Source organism: Schistocerca americana, chromosome 5 (assembly GCF_021461395.2).
Source record: "Schistocerca americana isolate TAMUIC-IGC-003095 chromosome 5, iqSchAmer2.1, whole genome shotgun sequence".
Taxonomy (NCBI): Eukaryota; Metazoa; Arthropoda; class Insecta; order Orthoptera; family Acrididae; genus Schistocerca; species Schistocerca americana.
In genome coordinates, this window is record NC_060123.1 from 68,621,485 (window position 1) to 68,641,721 (window position 20,237).

The 20,237-nt window shown below is 41.7% G+C and overlaps 1 protein-coding gene across 1 annotated transcript in view; it reads left to right on the plus strand.

Moving 5' to 3' along the window:
• The window catches only part of LOC124615697 (putative ribosome-binding factor A, mitochondrial), a 69,129-nt gene that overhangs the window by 35,153 nt on the left and 13,739 nt on the right, over positions 1 to 20,237 (plus strand). Inside the window, exon 4 of the mRNA XM_047143735.1 lies at positions 9,941 to 10,080. Coding sequence (XP_046999691.1) covers positions 9,941 to 10,080 — 140 coding nt within the window. The remainder of the gene's footprint in view (positions 1 to 9,940; positions 10,081 to 20,237) is intronic.

The following is a 20,237-nucleotide window of genomic DNA, read 5'->3' on the forward strand; positions in this document are numbered from 1 at the left end:
CTTAATGGCAGACATTTCACAGTTCGTATAGAAATTAATAGTAGCCAGATGAATCATGATACCTCAAAAAGAAACATGTACATTACTATTATTTGCACAACAATTCTGATGGTGTAATCAGATTTTCAATATCTTTATTAGTTTAAAGTTTAGTATCTGATGGTAAATTGTACAAGTAACACCCAGCAACGAATTTACAAAATATAAACGCTTCATCCGATTTTGTCGAACACTGTGTCTTTAAAAAGCTATTAGTGTAAACGTAAATTGGTATGAATTACAGGCATGTAACTTGAATAGTACATGAGTTATTGGAGGTCAAAGTGGCCAATTACTATCGATCGCGTCAGGCTGTAAGTACTCCACAGTTACACGAAAAAACGGTAGCAGCATGCTTATAAATATATTTATTCATCTGTGTCTTTGTTTATATCCCATATATACTATTCATGAAGAAATTGGTTAAATATTTACTGTGTTTTAGAAAACACAGAGACATTAGGCTACTGGCCTATCTTTTGTTCTAGTCCTTTGAATGTGTTTATTTAATTTGTTTTATGTTGTAGTGGTCTTCAGTCCTGAGACTGGTTTGATGTAGCTCTCCATGCTACTCTATCCTGTGCAAGCTTCTTCATCTCCCTGCACCTACTGCAACCTACATCCTTCTGTATCTGCTTGGTGTATTCATCTCTTGGTCTCCCTCTACAATTTTTTACCCTCCACACTGCACTCCAATACTAAATTGTTGATCCCTTGATGCCTCAGAATATGTCCTACCAATCCATCCCTTCTTCCAGTCAAGTTGTGCCACAAACGTCTCTTCTCCCCAATCCTATTCAATACCTCCTCATTAGTTATGTGATCTACCCATGTAATCTTCAGCATTCTTCTGTAGCACCACATTTCGAAAGCTTCTATTCTCTTCTTGTCTAAACTATTTATCGTACATGTTTCACTTCCATATGTGGCTACACTCCATAAAAATACTTTCAGAAACGACTTCCTGACACTCGAATATATACTCGATGTTAACAAATTTCTCTTCTTCAGAAACGCTTTCCTTGCAATTGACAGTCTGCATTTTATATCCTCTCTACTTCGACCATCATCAGTTATTTTGCACCCCAAATAGCAAAACTCCTTTACTACTTTAAGCGTCTCATTTCCTAATCTAATTCCCTCAGCATCACCCGACTTACTTCGACTACATTCCATTATCCTCGTTTTGCTTTTGTTGATGTTCATCTTATATCCTCCTTTCAAGACACTATCCATTCCGTTCAACTGTTCTTCCAAGTCCTTTGCTGTCTCTGACACAATTACAATGTCATCGGTGAACCTCAAAGTTTTTATTTCTTCTCCATGGATTTTAATACCTACTCCGAATTTTTCTTTTGTTTCCTTCACTGCTTGCTCAATATACAGATTGAATAACATCGGGGATAGGCTACAACCCTGTCTCACTCCTTTCCCAACCACTGCTTCCCTTTCATGCCCCTCGACTCTTATAACTGCCATCTGGTTTCTGTACAAATTGTAAATAGCCTTTCGCTCCCTGTATTTTACCCCTGACACTTTCAGAATTTGAAAGAGAGAATTCCAGTAAAAATTGTCAAAAGCTTTCTCTAAGTCTGCAAATGCTAGAAACGTAGGTTTGCCTTTCCTTAATCTAGCTTCTAAAATAAGACGTAGGGTCAGTATTGCCTCACGTGTTCCAATATTTCTACGGAATCCAAACTGATCTTCCCCAAGGTCGGCTTCTACTAGTTTTTGCATTCATCTGTAAAGAATTCATGTTAGTATTTTGCAGCCGTGACTTATTAAACTTATAGTTCGGTAATTTTCACATCTGTCAACACCTGCTTTCTTTGGGATTGGAATTATTACATTCTTCTTGAAGTCTGAGGATATTTCGCCTGTCTCATACTTCTTGCTCACCAGATGGTAGAGTTGTCAGGACTGGCTCTCCCAAGGCTGTCAGTAGTTCTAATGGAATGTTGTCTACTCCGGGGGCCTTGTTTCGACTCAGGTCTTCCAGTGCTCTGTCAAACTCTTCACGCAGTATCTTATCTCCCATTTCCTCTTCATCTACATCCTCTTCCACTTCCATAATATTGTCCTCAAGTACATCGCCCTTGTATAGAACCACTATATACTCCTTCCATCTTTCTGCTTTCCCTTCTTTGCTTAGAACTGGGTTTCCATCTGAGCTCTTGATATTCATACAAGTGGTTTTCTTTTCTCCAAAGGTCTCTCTAATTTTGCTGTAGACAGTATCTATCTTACCCTAGTGGGATAAACCTCTACATTCTTACCTTTGTCCTCTAGCCATCCCTGCTTAGCCATTTTGCACTTCCTGTCCATCTCATTTTTGAGTTGTTTGTATTCCTTTTTGATTGCTTCATTTACTGCATTTTTATATTTTCTCCTTTCATCCATTAAATTCAATATTTCTTCTGTTACCCAAGGATTTCTACTAGCCCTCGTCTTTTTGCCTACCTGATCCTCTGCTGCCTTCACTACTTCATCCATCAAAGCTACCCATTCTTTTTCTACTGTATTTCTTTCCCCGATTCTTCCCAATTGTTCCCGTATGCTCTCCCTGTAACTCTGTACAACCTCTTGTTCTTTCAGTTTATTGAGGTCCCATCTCCTTAAATTCCCACCTTTTTGCAGTATCCTTAGTCTTAAACTATAGTTCATAACCAATAGATTGTGGTCAGAGTCCACATCTGCCCCTGGAAATGTCTTACAATTTAAAACCTTGTTCCTAAATCTCTGTCTTACCATTATGTAATCTATCTGAAACCTGTCAGTATCTCCAGGCTTCTTCCATGTATACAACCTTCTTTTATGATTCTTGAACCAAGTGTTAGCTATGATTAAGTTGTGCCCTGTGCAAAATTCTACCAGGCGGCTTCCTCTTTCATTTCTTCCTCCCAATCCACATTCACCTACTACGTTTCCTTCTCTCCCTTTTCCTACTACCGAATTCCAGTCACCCATGACTATTAAATTTTCGTCTCCCTTCACTATCTGAATAATTTCTTTAATTTCATCATACATTTCTTCAATTTCTTCGTCATCTGCAGAGCTAGTTGGCATATAAACTTGTACTACTGTAGTAGGCTTGGGCTTCGTGTCTATCTTGGCCACAATAATGCGATCACCATGCTGTTTGTAGTAGCTTACCCACACTCCTATATTTTTATTCATTATTAAACCTACTTCTGCATTACCCCTATTTGATTTTGTATTTATAACCCTGTGTTCGCCTGACCAAAAGTGTTGTTCCTCCTGCCACCGAACTTCACTAATTCCCACTATAACTTTAACCTATCCATTTCCCTTTTTAAATTTTCTAACCTACCTGCCCGATTAAGGGCTCTGACATTCCACACTCCGATCCGTAGAACGCCAGTTTTCTTTCTTCTGATAACGACGTCCTCTTGAGTAGTCCCCACCCAGAGAACCGAATGGGGGACTAATTTACCTCTGGAATATTTTACATGAGAGGACGCCATCATCATTTAACCATACAGTAAATCTGCATGCCCTCAGGAAAAATTGAGGCTGTAGTTTCCCCTTGCTTTCAGCCGTTCGCAGTACCAACACAGCAAGGCCGTTTTGGTTATTGTTACAAGGCTAGATCAGTCAATCATCCAGTCTGTTGCCCTTGCAACTACTGAAAAGGCTGCTGCCCCTCTTCAGGAACCACACGTTTGTCTGGCCTCTCATGGCAAGGTCCATGGTTCATGGGGGGGGGTTAATTTGTTTATGTATTTAAAATGTGTGTTAGAGCATGTTTATGGTCCAGTTGTAGGAATATTTATTTAATTTCAAGTTATTTAAATGTAACTCCAGTATTTCGTATGATTTTAAATATGTTTGTGAATGTACGTTGACTTGGAGACATGTAGGGAATGCTCTAGCCAATCACAGCGCTCATTAATGGTGAGACTGTATGGAAGTGGGGGAGGAGGATCATTTCGAGAGAGGACAGGGAGTTCTGGAGTGTAGGGTACAGAACATGGGAAGTGCTGGACGCGACAGTGTGACAGACGCGGAGTCGACGGAAAGACTTGGACAGTTGAGGAATTTGCGCGAGGTCACGGAGGATAGAAATGTTTCGGGGAAAATGGGCTACAGGAATTGGAAAATGCTAGCAAGGGACCAGGATAAATGAAAGGAGGTAGTTGAAGAGGCCAAAGCTCATAATGAGTAGTAGAGCCACAGAAGAAGAGAAAGAATCCTCATTATCAAATTTCTCTACATATTTTACGACCTTTCTTGTGCCCTCTTTATGATTGGACTGCTTAAAATTGTTCCCCATTTTATTCTTATTATAACTCCCATATGGGTAGTGCAGGAGTAGGTTTAATAACAAATAAAAAAAATAGGAACATGAATAAGTTACTACGAACAGCATAGTGCACACATTATTGTAGCCAGGACAGACGTAAAGACCACACCCACCATAGTAGACAAGTTTATATGCCAACTAGCTCAGCAGCTGATAAAGAGATTCAAGAAAACTGTGACGCAATAAAAGAAACTATTCAGATAGTTAAGGGAGACGAAAATTTAATAGTCATGGGGAATTTGATAGTAGGAAAATGAAGAGAAGGAAAAGTCATAGGTGAATACGGACTGGTGGAAAGTAATGAAAGAGGAAGCCGCCTGATAGAATTTTGCGCAGAGTATAATTTAATCATAACTAATTTGTGGTTTAAGGATTGGCTAGAGGACAAATGTAAGGATGTAGAAGCATGTATCACCTGGGGTAAGATACATGCTGCCTACAAGACAGTTAAAGAGACCTTTGGAGAAAAGAGAACCACCTGTATGAATATCAAGAGCTGAGATGGAAAACAAGTTCTAAGCAAAGAATGGAAAGCAGAAAGGTGGAAGAGTATGTAGAGGGTCTATACAAGGGCGATGTACTTGATGGAAGTATTATGGAAATGGATGAGAACATTAATGAAGATGAGGTGAGTGATACGATACTGAGTAAAGAATTTGACAGAGCACTGAAAGTCCAAAGTTGAAACAACGCCTCGGGATAGACAACATTCAGTTAGAACTACTGATAGCCTTGTGAGAGTCAGCCATGACAAAACTCTTCCATCTGGTAAGACAGATGAAATACCCTCAGACTTCAGGAAGAATAAAATAATACCAGTTCAAGGAAAGCAGGTGTGAAAATTACCGAACTATCAGTTTAATAAGCCACGATTGCAGAATACTAACATGAATTCTTCAGTGGAAAATCCAGGATAGAATGAAACAATATTATGAAAAGGAAAGTTGACAGCAAAGGACTTAGAAGATCTGTTGAATGGAATGGACAGTGTCTTGAAAAGAAGATATAAGATGAACATTAACAGAAGCAAAACGAGGATAATTGAATTTAGTCGAATTAAATCAGGTGATGCTGAGGGAATTAGACTAACTGGCCCTCTCACATTGTCTGAACCACACATATTAACACTAATGGTTCAATTACTTAACTTAGTCATGCTGGCTGCTGCTGCTTTACTTTTGCTGCCTGAAGTGTCAATGCTCATGAACTCGAAGTCGCTGCTGGTGGCCTAAGCTGCCACTTCAGCCATTTCTGCTTGTGAAATCTCCACTGCTATTGGCTGCTACAGACATGAACTCACCATGACTGCCTAGTTTTTTTCTTCTTTCGTGAACTTCCAACTTCGTAACACCTAACTTCTGCTCCTGGTTCTCATGCACATAACTGCTGCAAAACCTTATGATTGGAGCGTTAGAATTACGACTGCAATTCTAAGGTGATTTGATTCATATTCCGGACGAGAAAACCCCAATTACAACCATACCTGATGGTTACAGTTAACGTAGTTGCTCTTCCTAACGGGCTGTTCACAGCTCTGATTAAAAAGAATAGCTCAATGTAGTCATAGGATCAAGCTGCACACATCTGCGTTCAAGTCCTGAAGCTAATTCATTCCAAATAATAATCTGCAACGGTGATTTTGCAGTCAAGTAGTCTGTGCATTGGCTAGAATTGTGAGTTAAGAAAATACGCCATGTTCTATTCTAACATCTGTAATTGATATAGATGACAGAATAATGTTTATTCAAGAAAGGACATCTCAAATAAATGGGAAGTGGTCCTACAATGTTCAGTTAAAATACAGAAAGAAAATACTCTTACCAAATACAGTAAAGTTAGGTTGAGAGTGTTACGAGAATAGTAGCAAAATCCCCAGACTAAATTGTGATCAAAGATACGTGAAAAATAAGTCTGTTTCATAACCACAACACATGAAATATTCAACAGCTCAAAACAGTTCTGAGTTCAACATGACGATTCACTAATTAACATATGCAATACAAAGAACAGTAACTCATACTCTGCCTATCCTCATTTCCGTAATACAAGCGGAAAAAATCCTACACTGGCATATATTCAGACCTCTCTAAACATAAATTCCATTCTTAAGTTGAAGTATGGTAGCAGCTGTTCAGTGCCCTAAATCGAACACCTCCACGATTAGATACCAATCGTTAGAACGGGCAGGTCTGACTTCTTCCAGAACTCATGTAAAAATCCCCAGACTCACTCCCTTGCGCTCTTCACTCAAAAAGTCCCAGTCTCCTCTTAATTCCGTAATGTTTCGCTACTGTCTGCTTTTCCATTGGTTGAAGGCCCTCCCCACCAAAAGTACATAATTCTTGTTTTAGAGACATAATTTGACTCAACTTGACCACTTCCCAGACTGAACTAATATATTATGACAATATTCAACTAAATAAATGTTATAAGCTTTAGGCCTCTCGGACCATTCACAACAAGTATAAATAAAGGTTTGTCTATAAATAAATAAGGAAGTATTCTTGCACAAGTGCACTCACGATAAATGTTACAGATTGTCATTAAACAGTAAATCATCGAGTAGAACAGAAGTGATATCTGGCATTCCGGAAGGTAGTGTCATAGGCCCTCTGCTGTTCCTGATTTACATAAATGATCCGGGTGATAATCTGAGCAGCCCCCTTAGATTGTTTGCAGATGACACTGTAATTTACCGTCTAGTAAAATCATCAGACAATCAATTCCAATTACAAAATGATCTAGAGAGAATTTCTGTATGGTGCGAAAAGTGGCAATTGGCACTAAACTAAGAAAAGTGTGAGCTCATCCACTTGGGTGCTAAAAGAAATCCGACAAATTTTGGGTATACAACAAATTGCACAAATGTAAGGGCTGTCAATTCAACTAAATACCTAGCAATTACAATTACGAGTAACTTAAATTGAAAAGACCACATAGATAATATTGTGGGGAAGGCGAAACAAAGACTGCGCTTTGTTGGCAGAACACTTAGAAGATGTGACAAACGCACTAAAGAGACAACCTACATTATGCTTGTCCGTCCTCTGCTGGAATATTGCTGCTCGGTGTGGGATCCTCACCCGATAGGATTGACGGAGGACATCGAAAAAGTGCAAAGAGCAGCCCGTTTCATGTTATTGGGCAATAGGGGTGAGTGTGTCACTGATATGATACGTGAGTGGGGGTGGCAGTCACTGAAACAAAGGAGCCTTTCTTTGCAGTGAGATCTATTTACGAAATTTCAGTCACCAACTTTCTCTTCCGAATGCGAAAATATTTTGTTGACACCCACCTACGTAGGGAGAAATGATCATCATAATAATATAAGAGAAATCAGAGCTTGAACGGAATGATTTAAGTGTTCCTTTTTCCCACGCGTCATTCGAGAGTGGAATGGTAGAGAAGTAGTATGAAAATGGTTCGATGAACCCTCTGCCAGGTACTTAAGTGTAAATTGCAGAGTAACCATGTATATGTAGATGTTATTTAGGGATGCTTGTCAGAAACTCCTTTTGGCACTGTTCTATAAAGATGGTGTCAGCTAATATATACAGTTCACCACTTCTTAAATTAGCATGATTGTGTATTATCAAGTGTAATTATTATTTAAATTAATTTACTGTAAGTTTTCATTTGCTGTTTGATTGTAGAGGGTACAACACACTGACCAAAATTTGCATAATAAATAGATATAATAAGTCAGTAAATAAAACAGATGCAGATGAGCGACTTTCAGGGATGATAGCTATCTGAAATATCGTTCTTTGAAATCAACTGAAGCATTTAAAAGTTGTTAATTCAGAGGTTCATTGTAAATTATTAACTTTTGTTGTTTTACAGATATTGAAATTATTGTTGTAATATTGGTGGCCTCTCATTTTTCTGGGATTGCCGATGTATTCAGATTTGCATTAATATTTGATTGCAAACTATTCCAAGACTCTCAAAGAGCTGTAAGAAATGATCTTTCAGTTTGTCTGACACCCCACCGATTATTGGATTGTCTGTCCTCTAATGCTATCGACACGTCAAAATTCCCTGTACTGGGATTTAACCCACATCTGGCCATGCTGCTCAACTCTGCACCTGGCTGGTCTGTACCAGTTACTGTGGCTCACCATTCGCAGCCATTTGACTGAGTGACCACGTTGTGCCCTAAGCCCCAGGTCTGCACACACAAATTCACCGTACCCCCTGCCAACTCTAGGCGGCCAAATTGCTCACCTAAATACTCACAACATTACATGTTGCTGTTCATCATATAACATCTGTTCGAGATGTTACCCATTCTGTTCCACTGCTCTTCCAAGTTCTTTACACATTCTGACAGAATAACAGTGTTGTTGAAAAACCTCCGAATTTTTATTTCTTCTCCCTGTACTTTAATCCCCTTCCCAAGTTTCTCTTTGGTTGTTAGCAGGCTGCTTTCAATCGTATCTCAGTCTCTTCTCAGCTACTACCTGCCTTTCATGTTTCTCAATTCACAGAACATCAGATTGGTTTCTACACAAATTGTAGATAACATTTTGTTCCATGTATATATCTCATTTGGTACTGTGGGGAAAATGTAGTGGAAACAGCAAAATGGACAAACTTGCAACTTTCATAGTTGTGATGGTTGTTGATAGGAGGACATTCGAGAATTTTTTCTCACAGATTTATGGTCTACAGAAGGAAACTGGTATATATGTCACAAAACACTACTTACTTTACAGTGAGTGTCTTTGTGTCCCTGCAAAGGAATTTCACAGCGGTATTGAACATTCTACATGTTGTCTCCAGTAAAGTGAAATATGTATTAAAGATACAAGTAGCTTGCTTGAATTTCTGTTATAACACATTTGTCAGAATCACGGTATTGTACACCACAATACTTATTTATTTAATAAATGTGTTTGAGTTTAAATTTGCCTTATTTAAACTGTAGCCTAAGTCATCTGTCAGGGTAACGTAAATAATACTGCCTTATATGTTACTAAATGATATAATGTAAAGGATAGGTTGCTACTCACCATATAGTGAGATGCTGAGTCACAGGCAGGCACAAAAAAAAGACAGCTAAACAAGCAAGCTTTCAGGCTAAAGGCCTTCTGAATTAGACAACCTTCACACAAATGCAACTCATACACAGATGACAACTGTCTCTTGATGCCAAGGCCAGATACTTGGAAATTTGAAAAGTTGAGATCACAATGAATGATTCTTTATCTAAACAAGCCAATATATACCAACTGAAGCTGCAAAGCACTGGCAATCATGAGTAGACAATAGACAACAATCGTCAATGGTTGACAATTGGTGGCAGTGGTTTGTTGCATGAATATGGTTAGTGTTGGAGTAATGATGTCTAATTTACTTCCTAAGGCAGTTAAATGGCTATGAATTAATCTTGTGACATGAGAAAAGAAATAGCATTGGGTAGCACCCTCGTAGCACGAGTCAGTAACAGTCCATCAAAGGTGAAAGCTTTTAATATCTTTAGTTCATTGTGATTGAATACATCTCTCTGTACATCTTTCTTTCTAACTTTTGAAAAGTATGTTTTTAAAAAATATATTATTATTGTTATTCCAGATAAACATTACTCAAAAACAGCTGAAGTTGAACGTCTGTTGCAAACTGCAGATTTTGGTGAAGATTATGTTCCTTCTACCGATGGTTCTTCGATCCGATCAGAATTTACAGAAGAATACACACTAAATCAAAGGAAAGAGGTAAATAGTATTATTAGCTGCGTTGCAAGTGACTGGAAAATGTGCAATTCAGTCCCACTTCCTAGAAGGGTTGTCACACTAATGCACACGATTATAGGGCTATATTGCTGAAGAAACATGTGACACATTTTTGTTCTCATATGTTATGATGTTTTTGAAGACCAAAATCTCCGCTGTAGGAATCAACATGGGTACCACAAATGACAAAATAGTAAAACACTTGACTCACTCTATGGGACCAAGAAAGTTGTAGACACCGTCAAACAGCTTGATGCCTTGTTCTTTGACTTCCAGAGGGCATTTGCTACAATTCTGTAGTGTTGCGTAATGACCAACATAAGGGTACATTAAATACTGAGTCAACTTTGTGATCGAATTGAAAATTTTGTAACCGAGAGAACACCAGTGTGTTGTCATTAATTGAAGAAGTATTCATATTGAAAAGGAGCTTTGGGCATACCCCATGGGAGTGTTACAGGACTATTATGATAATATTAGAAGGCCCCTAATGCTGTTTGCAGATGATGCTGTTGTATGTACATAGGTCATGCGGCCAGAAAGTCTTAGAAAAATTCAAGAAGGCCCATAGAAGATTGATCCTTGGTGCAGAAACTGGTAGCTTACAGAAACCTCGTTTGACCAGCTTACAGAAACCTCGTTTGACCGATATTTGAGTATTGCTCTTTTTTTTTTTTTTTTTTTCATCAGTCTACTGACTGGTTTGATGCGGCCTGCCACGAATTCCTTTCCTGTGCTAACCTCTTCATCTCAGAGTAGCGCTTGCAACCTACGTCCTCAATTATTTGCTTGACGTTTTCCAATCTCTGTCTTCCTCTACAGCTTTTGCCCTCTACAGATCCCTCTAGTACCATGGAAGTCATTCCCTCATGTCTTAGCAGACGTCCTATCATCCTGTCCCTTCTCCTTATCAGTGTTTTCCACATATTCCTTTCCTCTCCGATTCTGCGTAGAACCTCCTCATTCCTTACCTTATCAGTCCACCTAATTTTCAACATTCGTCTATAGCACCACATCTCACATGCTTCGATTCTCTTCTGTTCCGGTTTTCCCACAGTCCATGTTTCACTACCATACAATGCTGTACTCCAGACGTACATCCTCAGAAATTTCTTCCTCAAGTTAAGGCCGGTATTTGATATTAATAGACTTCTCTTGGCCAGAAATGCCTTTTTTGCCATAGCGAGTCTCCTTTTGATGTCCTCCTTGCTCCATCCGTCATTGGTTATTTTACTGCCTAGGTAGCAGAATTCCTTAACTTCATTGAATTCGTGACCATCAATCCCGATGTTAAGCTTCTCGCTGTTCTCATTTCTACTACTTCTCATTACCTTCATCTTTCTCCAATTTACTCTCAAACCATACTGTGTACTCATTAGACTGCTCATTCCGTTCAGCATATCATTTAATTCTTCTTCACTTTCACTGAGGATAGCAATGTCATCAGTGAATCGTATCCTTGATATCCTTTCACCTTGTATTTTAATTCCACTCCTGAACCTTTCTTTTATTTCCATCATTGCTTCCTCGATGTACAGATTGAAGAGTAGGGGCGAAAGGCTACAGCCTTGTCTTACACCCTTCTTAATACGAGCACTTCATTCTTGATCGTCCACTCTTATTATTCCCTCTTGGTTGTTGTACATATTGTATATGACCCGTCTCTCCCTATAGCTTACCCCTACCTTTTTCAGAATCTCGAACAGCTTGCACCATTTTATATTGTCGAATGCTTTTTCCAGGTCAACAAATCCTATGAAAGTGTCTTGATTTTTCTTTAGCCTTGCTTCCATTATTAGCCGTAACGTCAGAATTGCCTCTCTTGTCCCTTTACTTTTCCTAAAGCCAAACTGATCGTCACCTAGCGCATTCTCAATTTTCTTTTCCATTCTTTTGTATATTATTCTTGTAAGCAGCTTTGATGCATGAGCTGTTAAGCTGATTGTGCGATAATTCTCGCACTTGTCAGCTCTTGCTGTCTTCGGAATTGTGTGGATGATGCTTTTCCGAAAGTCAGATGGTATATCGCCAGACTCATATATTCTACACACCAACGTGAATAGTCGTTTTGTTGCCACTTCCCCCAATGATTTTAGAAATTCTGATGGAATGTTATCTATCCCTTCTGCCTTATTTGACCTTAAGTCCTCCAAAGCTCTTTTAAATTCTGATTCTAATACTGGATCCCCTATCTCTTCTAAATCAACTCCTGCTTCTTCTTCTATCACATCAGACAAATCTTCACCCTCATAGAGGCTTTCAATGTATTCTTTCCACCTATCTGCTCTCTCCTCTGCATTTAACAGTGGAATTCCTGTTGCACTCTTAATGTTACCACCGTTGCTTTTAATGTCACCAAAGGTTGTTTTGACTTTCCTGTATGCTGAGTCTGTCCTTCCAACAATCATATCTTTTTCGATGTCTTCACATTTTTCCTGCAGCCATTTCGTCTTAGCTTCCCTGCACTTCCTATTTATTTCATTCCTCAGCAACTTGTATTTCTGTATTCCTGATTTTCCCAGAACATATTTGTACTTCCTCCTTTCATCAATCAACTGAAGTATTTCTTCTGTTACCCATGGTTTCTTCGCAGCTACCTTCTTTGTACCTATGTTTTCCTTCCCAACTTCTGTGGTGGCCCTTTTTAGAGATGTCCATTCCTCTTCAACTGTACTGCCTACTGCGCTATTCCTTATTGCTGTATCTATAGCGTTAGAGAACTTCAAACGTATCTCGTCATTCCTTAGTACTTCCTTATCCCACTTCTTTGTGTATTGATTCTTCGTGACTAATGTCTTGAACTTCAGCCTACTCTTCATCACTACTATATTGTGATCTGAGTCCATATCTGCTCCTGGGTACGCCTTACAATCCAGTATCTGATTTCGGAATCTCTGTCTGACCATGATGTAATCTAATTGAAATCTTCCCGTATCTCCCGGCCTTGTCCAAGTATACCTCCTCCTCTTGTGATTCTTGAACAGGGTATTCGCTATTACTAGCTGAAACTTGTTACAGAACTCAATTAGTCTTTCTCCTCTTTCATTCCTTGTCCCAAGCCCATATTCTCCTGTAACCTCTTCTTCTACTCCTTCCCCTACAACTGCATTCCAGTCGCCCATGACTATTAGATTTTCGTCCCCCTTTACATACTGCATTACCCTTTCAATATCCTCATACGCTTTCTCTATCTGTTCATCTTCAGCTTGTGACGTCGGCATGTATACCTGAACTATCGTTGTCGGTGTTGGTCTGCTGTCGATTCTGATTAGAACAACCCGGTCACTGAACTGTTCACAGTAACACACCCTCTGCCCTACCTTCCTATTCATAACGAATCCTACACCTGTTATACCATTTTCTGCTGCTGTTGATATTACCCGATACTCATCTGACCAGAAATCCTTGTCTTCCTTCCACTTCACTTCACTGACCCCTACTATATCTAGATTGAGCCTTTGCATTTCCCTTTTCAGATTTTATAGTTTCCCTACCACGTTCGAGCTTCTGACATTCCATGCCCTGACTCGTAGAACGTTATCCTTTCATTGATTATTCAATCTTTTTCTCATGGTAATGTCCCCCTTGGCAGTCCCCTCCCGGAGATCCGAATGGGGGACTATTCCGGAATCTTTTGCCAATGGAGAGATCATCATGACACTTCTTCAATTACAGGCCACATGTTCTGTGGATACACGTTACGTGTCTTTAATGCAGTGGTTTCCATTGCCTTCTGCATCCTCATGTCGTTGATCATTGCTGATTCTTCCGCCTTTAGGGGCAATTTCCCACCCCTAGGACAAGAGAGTGCCCTGAACCTCTATCCGCTCCTCCGCCCTCTTTGACAACGCCGTTGGCAGAATGAGGCTGACTTCTTATGCCGGAAGTCTTCAGCCGCCAATGCTGATTATTTATCAAAATTTAGGCAGTGGCGGGGATCGAACCCGGGACCGAAGACGTTTTGATTATGAATCAGAGACGCTACCCCTAGACCACGGGTATTATCAGTATTGCTCATAAGTGTGTAACTGTCACCATATGGGATTAATGGAGGAAATACAGAAGACCCAAGTAGGAGTAGTATGTTTCATGACTTATTTGCTTAGTTAGTGCAAAAGTGTCACTTTGATGATGATACATCTTTAGTGCTAAATGCCACAAGAGGTTTTGTGCATCAGTGTGGTTTACTATAAAAATTATGAGAGTGTATGTTCCTATAAGAGTGAGTTAGTAGATAGTTTCCTGTTCCATTAAGTTGTGCACCCTGTTTTATTCTGTTATGTTGCAGAATAATTTTATAGTGTACGCATAAATTTTTTAAAGTTCTATTCCGCAAGCTCAGGGTAATGGCATTGGCCTCTCTCTCTCTCTCTCTCTCTCTCTCTCTCTCCCCTCCCTCCCTCCCTCCCTCCCTCCATCCATCCATCTCTCTATCTTCCTCCAGCTTCTCCTGCCTGCTCTGTGTCCATATACTCCTCCTCCTCATCCCCTCTCTCTGTGTCATTTCCTTCCCCTTCTCTCGGAACTCAACCTTGTACATTGTTGTTGCAAACAAACCATGATTGGGAATTGAAGTTGCTTAAAACAAATGGGCAAATCAGTTGGGATCACTGGTATGCAGGGTATGAGGGATACCTCCCCAGCTGCTGGATATACGAGGATAGGAGCTTCAGTGACAGTGTTTCACATACTTGTAACCTGCAGACAGGTAGCCTTAGAAAGTATTAGATGATTCAGATTCCTTAGGAGTATTCTTATTACAAGCCAATGAGGTGTGAACACAACGTTTCTGGTTTCTATTGAAACCACCTGTGAGGAAGAAAATGAAACCACACATTGTTGTATATACAATTTGTGCTAAGTATTATAATTATGTAAGCAGAAAGAATATACATTAGAGAAGCAGTTTGTCTAATGGTTTAAATGCACCACTATCGTAGTCACAACTGACTGTGAGAAAGAAAACTAAACCAGATGTTTTCACTGCAGAGCATTTCCTTTCTTGCTGCCAGTTTTAACAGAAAACCTTTACCTTGTTATTTAAAAAATATCTAGCCCATGCCCTCTGAAAGTTTAGTACAGTATCATATAAACATTTGAAGTAAATTGGTCAAGAACTTGTAGCGGTTCAGCTACTTTGTTTCTTCGTTTGTTGTCCTCGGTGTCGACATACTACAATGCTACACTGGCTGAAAAATTGGTTGTGGATTCCGACACTGACTACTGTAAATAATGTAGGTGACAGGTACACAATTGTGTTTCACAGTACTTCAATTTCACTGATCACAACCCCCGGATAATACACAGTTATATGGCCAGTGCACTATTGTTTAACTTTTGATAAGCCTCATTAATAGTGTGCAGAACCTCCAAATACTGCTACAGTAGTTTACTATCTATGAGCAGTAAAAACCTAACAACATTCACAATTCTTGAAGAATAGAAAGGTACGTATGGAACAGACACTGTCATTGTTTTTACACACGACCTAATTGCTCAACCCTTATTCCACAGTTAAGTTGAAGCATTGTTGTTGTTCTAACCAACACAGGTTTCTCGTCTGAAAATCAGCCGTGGACTGACTGACTTGGGACCAGAAATTGGGCCCTTGTATATCATCACAATAATACGTACTTAAACTGCACATTTATGAGAAAGGGATTAGTAATGGGCATATAGAAATCTTTAATTGCCACCTATGTCATAGCTTGTATATATTTACACTTGATACTGCGTCCGTACAGAATGAAGTATAACAAAGAACTGACCAAAGTAAAGTTAAAATGGAGGATCGACAGAGCATTTAGGGTTCACAGACATTAAGTTTCATGGTCGATATCAACTGTCGATGCCACACAGCCCCCCCCCCCCCCCCCACTTTCTCCAGTAAGGAGTACAACAGATGTCCGAGGGTGAGGGTGTCGGTGTCAGTGGAAATCGTGTGCGTAGGCAGGCGCACCGCAGGTACTTCCATCGTGAACGAGGTGGGTTGTGCAGGCGAGAGGCAGGTCCACTTCATAGTCAGCCAGCCACCGTGGTCGGATAAGACGGCGGCCGGCCTGACAGTAAATGCATGCGCATCTGGCTAATGAAATCTGGCGAGGGGGAAGATCCTCACTAACCTGGGGAGGAATAAGTTCCCCCGGTAAGACCGGATTCTCGCCGAAAACAAATTGGGATATAGTCCCTTGTAGGTCAGGTATATAGGTCGAGTGTAGACCAAGTAACACCCATGGGAGAGGTTCCGACCAGAGACAATCATGGCATCGAAGGGCCATCTTGAGGGTGTGGTGCCATCTCTCCACCAACCCATTGCTTTGTGGGTGGTAGGCAGTAGTGTGTATTTTTTTAATACCGCAGATATTGCAGACGATGGTGAAAGGGGAGGATTCGAGCTGTCGACACTGATCGGTGGTGATAGTGGTCGGGCACCTGAAACAAACGATCCACGAGCCAATGAAAGCCTTGGCTACCATCTCAGGAGTAATGTTAGGGAGAGGGACAGCCTCGACCCAGCGAGACAAACGGTCGATGGTTGATAAGATATATCTATGGCCCTCCGAAGGAGGAAGAGGCCCTATCAGATCAATACGTACATGGCAGAATCGTCCTGCGGGAATGTCCTGCAGGAATGTTGAACTTGCCCAGAGGCGGTGAGGTGTGGCGGCTGATCTTGTTGCGCTGGCAAGAGATGCAGCTGCGTGCCCAGGTTCGACAGTTCCGTTTGATATTCTTCCAAACAAAAGTTCTGACACGAGATGTGTGGTGGCTTGAATGCCTGGGTGGGCTAGATTATGCGGGGCGTCAAAAACCTGTTGGCGCAGGCCAGGTTGGAGCGAAGGGCGTAGGTTACCAGTTGAAGAATCACACGACACCTCGTCGGAAATGCCAGGGAATTTAGCCTTTGTGAAAACAAATGATGTTTGTGGGCTTGTAGGAGAGCCTGAGAATCTTCGTCAGTAGCTTGGAGGGAGGCCAGATAGGAAAGATCAACGATGCGGAAAACAGCACTGATTCACGAGAAGAAATCCCCAGCAACGTTATCTGCACCCTTGATGTAACAGACGTCCGTTGTGAATTGAGAAACCAGGTCGAAGTGGCGGTAACGTCGAAGGGGTGGATCCTCAGGTGGGTTGCAGAATGCTTCTGCCAGTGATTTGTGATCGGTGAAGATGAAAAACCAACATCCCTCGACATCGGGGCGGAAATGTTTGAGCGCCTTGTAAACAGCAAGGAGCTCTCTATCGAATGCAGAATATTTTCTCTGAGCCATAGATAGTTTCTTGGTGAATAAATGAAGGGGAGAAACTGTGTCATCCTTGCGTTGTTGCAACACTGCCCCCACCGCGATGTCGCTGCCATCCGTAGTGATGAATAACTCGGCCAAGGGGTCAGGGTGCGCGAGTGTCACATTGTGAACTAAAGAAGTCTTCAGAGCCTTGAAGGCCTCTAGCATCGGAGCAGTCCAATAGACGGTTTTGATAGTGGAAGTTTGTTTGCCAGATAGCGCGTCCATCAGGGGTGCCTGAACAGCGGTGGCGGAAGGCAGATGGCAACGATAGTAATTGGTGGTGCCGAGGAAACAGTGTAGCCCTCTTGTCTTTGTTGACCTCGACACCATTGGAGTTCAAGGTCTGGAGGATCGAAGACATATGATTTTCTTGTTCTTCTGCTGAGCTGCTAAAAACGAGAATGTCATCCAGATAAGCAAAGCAAAACTCGAACTGTCACAAGATAGAATCAATGAAATGTTGCCACGTTTGTGCCTCATTCTTTAGGGCGAATGGCATGAAGTGGTATTGGAGTAAACTGAGCGGCGTGATAATAGCCATTTTAGGAATGTCTTCCGGCACCACGGGAATCTGGTGGTAGGCGCGTTTTCGGTCAGTAACACTGAAAATTGTGGCGCCCGATAACATTTGTGTGAAGTCATTGATGTTCAGCACTGGGTAATTGTCCATGACGGCACGAGCGTTTAAGCGTCTGTAATCGCCACGCATTGGAAAAGATCTGTTGTGTTTGGAGACAAGGTGGATTGGTGAAGGCCAGTTGCTGTCTGAAGGTTGCAAAACACCTGCCACCAAAAGTTCATTAATCTGCTGCCGGGCCGTGCGTAACTTGATAGGGTTGAGGCGTCGGACCTTATGCCTAATGAGAGGGCCGGCAGTGGTAACTATCTTGTGTGTCGGTCCATCAGTGATGGAAGAAACTGAGAACTGCACATGAGATTGGTTATGTCCTGGCACCGAGTATTCGCATGAGTAGGGCGTGATGAGGTGTAGCCGTCAGTGCAAGTGGGGAAGGGTAACTCAAAAGTCACGTCTCTTACGGGAGCGCTGTGTGCGCTTGTGTGGAGGGGGTGGGTGCGCACACAGCACCCAGTGAAGGGGATGGGCGGCGACTGTCCGTTGTTAACCGTGCACTGGACAACCGGCGTGGGCGAGAGCAGTGCTGGCATCACATGTGGGGCCACAATTGGCGCTGGGTCATGTGGCCAGTATGTGACAGAGAGGGAATGTTTATCAACATGCACGGTAGCTGTCCAAGAGGTGGACGTGGTCGCAATGCGCACGTAACTGCCATTAGCATCACTGTTTGAAACACACGGCACTTGATGAGGCGAGTGCGACGGGGGGGTTGGAACGTCACACGCAAGTAAAGTTTGTGGATTAACCTGGTGAGAGTTCGAGCTAGGCTCAGCTGATCAATCTTGTTTAGGTGGTGGCGTCATGGACTGCAGTTGCAGAAGCGAGGTACGAGCTGTGACAAGCTTGCTGTAAATGGATGCAATGCAGCGAAAGACTTCCCATGTGGCCGCACGTAAGGCCTCCCCGGTTTGTCCGACAAACAGGTCCCAGGTGCTGTCTGTGGATGACACTGTCGTTGATCCAGATGCTGTCGCCTATCTTGTTTCAGAGGAAACCATTCAGTGTGCAAGATCCGGGCAATTGCAGAGGGTGGGATTATTGGTAGTTGGGAGCTCCAATGTTAGGCGCGTTATGGGGCCCCTTAGGGACTTGGCTGACAAGAAGGGTAAGAAAACCAATGTGCACTCCATGTGCATGCTGGGTGGAGTCATTCCAGATGTGGAAAGGGTCCTCCCGGGTGCCATGAAGAGCACAGGGTGCAGCCAACTGCAGGTGGTTGATCACGTCGGTACCGAGGATGTGTGTCACTTTGGATCAGAAGAGATTCTCTCTGGTTTTGAGTGGCTAACAGAAATGGTAAAGGCTGCCAGTCTTGCTTGCAGAATGAAAGAAGAGCTGACCATTTTCAGCATAGTTGACAGGACCAATTGCGGACCTCTGGTACAGAGCCAAGTGGAGGGCCTGAATCAGCGGCTCAGACGGTTCTGCAACCGTGTAGGCTGCAGATTCCTTGACTTGCGCCAAAGGGTGGTTGGGTTTCGGGTTTTGCTGAATAGGTCAGGTGTCCACTATACGCAGGAGGCGGCTACACGGGTAGCAGGGGCTGCGTGGCATGGACTGGGCGGTTTTTTAGGTCAGAGGGTCTCGGGAAAACAGAAGAAGGGCTACAGTCACAAAGGGTGCAGGCTAAACACAGGAAGAACATAGATACAGGAACCATTGTTATAACAGTTGTAAACTGTCGTAGCAGTGTTGGGAAAGTACCAGAGCTCCAAGCACTAGTAGAAAGCACTGATGCTCAAATCATTATAGGCACTGAAAGCTGGCAAAGCTGAATATAAGCTCAGCCGAAATTTTTGCGAAAAACCTCACGGTGTTCCGAAAGGATAGGCTAAACATGGTTGGTGGTGGCATGTTTGTTGCTGTCAGAAGTAGTTTAACTTGTCGCGAAATTGAAGTAGATACTTCCTGTGAGTTAGTATGGGCAGAGGTCATTGTTGACAACCGGAATTGGATCCTTTTACTGACCCCCCAATTCAGATGATACTGTTGCTGAAAGGTTCAAAGAAAACTTGAGTTTTATTTCAAACACATATCCGACTCATACCATTATAGTTGGTGGTGACTTCAATTTACCCTTGATATGTTGGCAAAAATACGTGTTTAATTCCTGTGTTTAATTCCAGAGGTACACATAAAATATAATCCGAAATTGTGCTAAACGCGTTCTCTGAAAATTATTTCGAGCAGTTAGTTCATGAGCCCACATGA